Source organism: Lampris incognitus, chromosome 13 (assembly GCF_029633865.1).
Source record: "Lampris incognitus isolate fLamInc1 chromosome 13, fLamInc1.hap2, whole genome shotgun sequence".
Taxonomy (NCBI): Eukaryota; Metazoa; Chordata; class Actinopteri; order Lampriformes; family Lampridae; genus Lampris; species Lampris incognitus.
Window position 1 is genome coordinate 45076584 of NC_079223.1, and position 5640 is coordinate 45082223.

The following is a 5640-nucleotide window of genomic DNA, read 5'->3' on the forward strand; positions in this document are numbered from 1 at the left end:
TGAATCCTAACGCTAACAACGTTAGCAGCCGAAAGTAGTAGTAGTAGTAGTAGTAGTAGTAGTATTCAAAATACATATTTGATTACTTTTCAATATTTTCTGATTCACATTTTGCTGGACAGAAAAAACAAGATGTAATTTGTGACAAAATACCTTAACAGTTCAGTTTGTATTTGTGTATTTGAAATACATTATTCAATATCTCATTTTACTTTCAAATAAGACACATTTTTATCCCCAGGTTTAAACTGTAGAAAAACACCGTACAACAGTTAGCCTAATCACAGGCTTCAGCTAAATGCAAGTGAATCACATGACATGTCCTGACGGGTCATTGTGAACTAATGTATTTCCTTTGTGTTCCTTGTGACCAGTAGCTTGAGGAAAGAAGCTAATTTGGTGTTTGGTGCAAATTTCCCCTAAGATAAAGATATGTAGTCAAAATATGATCAGATATTGCATGCTAAGGCAAGCTTTCTGAATGACTCTAGAATACAACAGAAAAGAGCAATTAGCAAACACATTTGCTATGGAACTGCCAAAGATACTTACTAGCTAGCATCAAAGAAAGTTGAATCAGTTCATCTGGATATAAATATACTTACTAGCTGGCATCAAAGAAAGTTGAATCAGTTCATCTGGATACAAATATAAAATCAAATCAAATCAAATCCATTTTATTTATATAGCCCAATATCACAAATTACAAATTTGCCTCAGTGGGCTTGACAGGAACACAACATCCTGTCCTTAGACCCTCTCATCGGATAAGGAACAACTCCCTAAAAAACCCTTTAACAGGGAGGAAAAATAGGAAGAAACCTCGGGGAGAGCAACAGAGGAGGGATCTCTCCCCCAAGACGGACAGCGTGCAATGGATGTTGTGTTCACGCAATTTACATAATACAACATTGAAAGAGGATAACAGAATTATAATGGACATAGAATTTATGAAGAACATGATGCACAGGATGCCAAGCAGTGTCCACATGCCAACAGAGCAGTCCAGGACCCAAGCCACGCGACCAGCATCATCATGTAATAAGAGAAAAACTTATGTGAGGAGTGGAAGGGCAGGCAGCATCCAAATGGCGACCACCATCACCACGGAGACCTGGGAGGAGAACCGACTGCACATGCATGCAAGAGAGACTCACATGACACCATTCAAACACAGAAAAAGAGAAAGGAGAAGACATCATTCAGAGAGAGAGAAAAGACATGTTAGAGAAGAGAACAGTTTGCAAAACGGTTCTTACTAGCTAGTACTTACTAGCTAGTACTTACTAGCTAGTATCAATAAGGTTGAATCAGTTCATGTGGATACAACATTTATTGGCAGATACGTTTCATCACTCATCTAAGTGACCTCTTCAGTCTTAACTGACTGCAGGTATCCCCACCCTTATTTACAATGCAGTTACATAACGACCAAAACCAACGATCAATTTCATATGCAAATATGGGCTTGACACGTAAACATGCTGCACCAAAAGTTGGTCCACCCCAAGATGGCGCGAGGATTGCCATGACTTGTACATCGGGGAAACCAAACAGATGCTGGCCAAGAGGATGGCACAACACAGGAAAGCTAACACGTCGGGCCAGGACTCCACAGTCTACACCCATCTACAGACCAGAGGCCACTCTTTCAAGGATGAGGATGTACACATCCTTGATAGGGAGGAACCCTGGTTTGAACAGGGGAGTCTATGTGAGGCCATGTCTGTGAATGTTCTCATTCATCCAGGTCATGGTTATCCAAAGGAGTTGAATCAAGTCACAAAGAGCCATGGACATCTATAGCTCTGACAATGACTCCAACGAGGATAAATTCTGAGTCTCATCTCCAGCCAGTCAGACTAGCTTAGTCTAGTCAGAAAGGCAGGAACTGAGGAAGGCTCTTGGATGAGAGGCGAAACATCGTCACAGATACATACCAAGTCCAGTTACACTTGATTCAACGCCTTTGGATATGTGAGGCCATCTATGTGAAGACATGCTCGACCAAGCATTTGGTCGACTCGACCTTTCCTGCTCGACCAAGTATCTTTGCTGTGTGTGCCATTCCACTTTCTCTGTCTGTCCTGCTTTCAAAGTCCAACCATCATTTACTCAACCGACATTTTGCTGTTGTGGTCTGTTGACCCCCTGGTCTGTACTCCTAGTGTTGTTGTCATGGTGGGAGGTCTCCCCCACACTTTCAATGTCAGTCTCATAGCCCATATCTGTGGCTTCAATATTCTTTAAGTTTGTGTTACCCTCTGTGACCTCCTCCTACTTGCCAAAATCTGCCCCCTCCGTGTGATGCGCATTTACCTCCCATAATCTGGAGCGGTGCACTCTAACATAAATGCCTCCATGTCTCACAAAGCTCACCACCCCATCTTGCCCAGTAACTACAGCGGGACCTTTCCACTCAGCATAGCTTATTTGTTTGTAGCATACTTTGTCCCCAGTCTCATACCGTTCATCAGTAGGCCGGAGTTGTTTACGCAGAGCTCTTCGAATCCTGTCAGAGCTTTCTGCTTCTGTGAAAGCTTTTCTTGCTGCGTGTAATGATGAAATGGGTTGACCTACCCAGGTACTCATAGTGATGCCCTCAAGAGCAGGGGGCTTGTCTACTAGTACTGATGGAAGGCTTGGGTTCTGCCCAAACACCAGCTGGTATGGACTGTACCCGTGCACATTGTGCAGGGAGTTCTTCGCCATTAGAGCCCAATCCAGGACGGTCTTCCAGTCGCATCCTGTGTCTTTCTTTATCTTTAACCTGACCTCAGTGAGGGTCTGATTGTGTCTTTCTAAAAGGCCATTGCTCCATGGACGGTAGGCAACTGTGGTTTTTACTTGGATGTTTAATTTCTCTGTCATGTCCCTCATCTCCTCATTACCGAACTCGTCCCCATTGTCACTAAACAGACTTTGTGGAGGACCATGAACACTTGTCCAGGAATGGATGAACTGCTCTACCATCTCCCTGGGTTTCTTTGTTGTTATGATGCTACCTGCGCTGACATATGTGAAGTCGTCGATTATGTGACGATACCATACCTCTGGCTCTAGTTTGGGTGTACCTGATAAACAGTATTTCACGATCTGTTTTAGAATAGAAACGCTCTATTATGATTATTTGAACTGATCAGTAATTTCTGCAGTTTATCAGCTGATGCATGTCCAAATTGTTGCCTCAGTAGTACCCTGTGCTTTTCCCCTGTAGTCATATCCTCTGTTATGGTAAGGACCATATTCTCACGAGCTACTTCTTGGTTCTCTTCATCTGTTATACTCACACAACAGTGTCCCGATGAGGTTAATTCAAGTTTAACTGACTGCTTGAACATGACTGCCTTATCATTCCCATTATCTGAGACTGCGCCTGCTCTTTTCGATGATGTTTTACTCAAAAGCAAAGGAAGATCTACTGGGACTACTTCAGCCTCTATCCAGCACTTGGTCTGGCCTATCTTGGCTGGAAGGTTTATGCTCTTTTTTTTAAAACAATATGTTTATTAATTTACTCTCTTAGTGGTGTGTACAATGCTCCCATCACCAAATTTGCAAGCCTTATTACTTTCTGTATTTTTCTGGCCTCAGTCTCGTTAATTCCACTGATATAATTGTCAAGCCACTTTTCTCCACAAACTGTTCCTGTATTTATGACCGCAGATCCCAGTGATTCAACTAGAAATATTTCTGTGTCAGACACAGAATCGTCTGAAAACAGTGTTATATTACATTCTTCCACTTCGTCTATGTTTTCTTCTGTTATTTTCACTTGTTCATTTTTGTGCGGACAGTCTTCTACCCAGTGAAGTGTACTTTGGCAAATAGCACATCTCCTCCCCTACATGTCCAGTGGATTTGTACCGGGTAGTGGCATCCTCGCCTGACCTGGACATCGTGCTTTCTTGCCCTCCTTTTTACCGGTATCCATCCATCCATCCATCCATCCAGCCATCTATCCAGCCATCCATTATCCAAACCTGTTATCCTGCTCTCAGGGTCACGGGCTCTGTGATGGCCTGGCGGCCTGTCCGGGGTGTCTCCCCGCCTGCTGCCCAATGACTGCTGGGGTGGGTCCCAGCATCCCCGTGACCCAGAGAGAGAGAGGAATTTGAACACCAGAAAAAGGAATTTGCCAGTGGGAAAAGCAAAAAAAACAAAAAACAAAACAAAAAACCAGGACCTCATACAAACATACTACTCTCTTTGAACGTGGTCCAGTGACACAAAATAAAATTGACTCTCTCGTCACATCCTTTGTCACAAAAGGCATGTACCCATTGGCCACTGTTGATCATAAAGAATTTATAGACTTGGTACAGGGACTTTGACAAGGTGCTAAAGTTGTGCCCAGGAAGACACTTGGGGGAAGAATCGATGAAGACTTTAATAATAAAACAGCACATTTGAAGGAGAGACTTAGGTGCCTACAACATGTTTGCACCACTGCAGATATATGATCAACTAAAAAAAACAAGTTATATGGGAGCCGCTGTACATTGGATGCAAACAGACATGCTAGAACGTGAACCGGCTGCTCTTGCTTGCAGACCTTTTCCCAGTCCACATACCTACAATCCCATTGCAGAACTACTGGAGGAGATCCATTCAGAATATGGACTCACAACTGACGCTATTATGGCTACTGTGACTGACAATGCATCAAACTTCTTCAATATCAATAAGTTCAATATCTCAGTCGTTTCAGAGGAACAGGATGAGACGGATGAGCAGGAACTGAATCTTTCATTTGTAATAATAGAGCCAGCGTGAGAAGAAGTGTCAGAGTGTGCTATCGTTCTACCACCTCACGTCAGGTGTTCCACTCACACACGGAGTTTGGTTTCAACCACTGATGCCAAAAGCCTAATTAAAGACAATTCAACTCTCTCCAGGCTGAATCATTCCTCCAGGGCAAAGCGTTCATGGCATGCTTCTGGCAGACCAAAATATGCAGAAATACTTGACCAACCAGCAACTGAACGCACCCTGCGTTTGTAGGTGGATTCTCTTTGACTGTTTGAGTCAGCTGATCTTCGGGAGAAGCTTCCTGAGATCATGCCGGCCTTGCAGCTCCCACCGTTCAAAGAGGTAGAGCTTGATTTCTTTGAGGAATACTGCAGAGTCCTCAAGCCCATTGCCATTGCAACTGACCACCTTCAAGGCCAGACCTCATGCTACTATGGTGAGTTCATACCTACCCTCTTTGCTGTTCGGGCTAAACTACATGACCTGCAAGCTTCCAATCTGTGGTACTGCTCACATATCTTGCAAGCTACCTACCATAGCTGGCTCTGAGAAAAGGTTCAGTGGCTTCTTACAGCTGAAGACTGATGTCAATGAAGCCATCCTGGCTACAGCAACCCACCCGTTTTTCAAGATGAGGTGGTGGCCTCCCATACTAGCTGCAGAGAAGAGGACACATGACCTGTTTCTGCACTCCCCTTCCCTCATCCTTCACCTCCTCATGAGTGGACATGGAGTAGAAGCCTGAGCTGGCGGGGTTGGCATGGGACTGGGTGTGACCCCGCAAGTGGCTCCACAGGGCCCGCATACTGGTATAGCTGTTTCCACACACGGAGCACTGGTAGAGATCTCCGTCATCATCTTCGTCCTCTTCATCAGCCTCGTGCCCAT

General features: G+C 44.3%; 1 protein-coding gene across 1 annotated transcript in view; it reads right to left on the reverse strand.

Annotated features, from left to right (window-relative positions):
- The window catches only part of LOC130122560 (vinculin-like), a 57196-nt gene extending 54223 nt beyond the window's left edge, over positions 1-2973 (reverse strand). Inside the window, exon 1 of the mRNA XM_056291491.1 lies at positions 2581-2973. Coding sequence (XP_056147466.1) covers positions 2581-2973 — 393 coding nt within the window. The remainder of the gene's footprint in view (positions 1-2580) is intronic.
- Positions 2974-5640: the final 2667 nt, after the last annotated feature.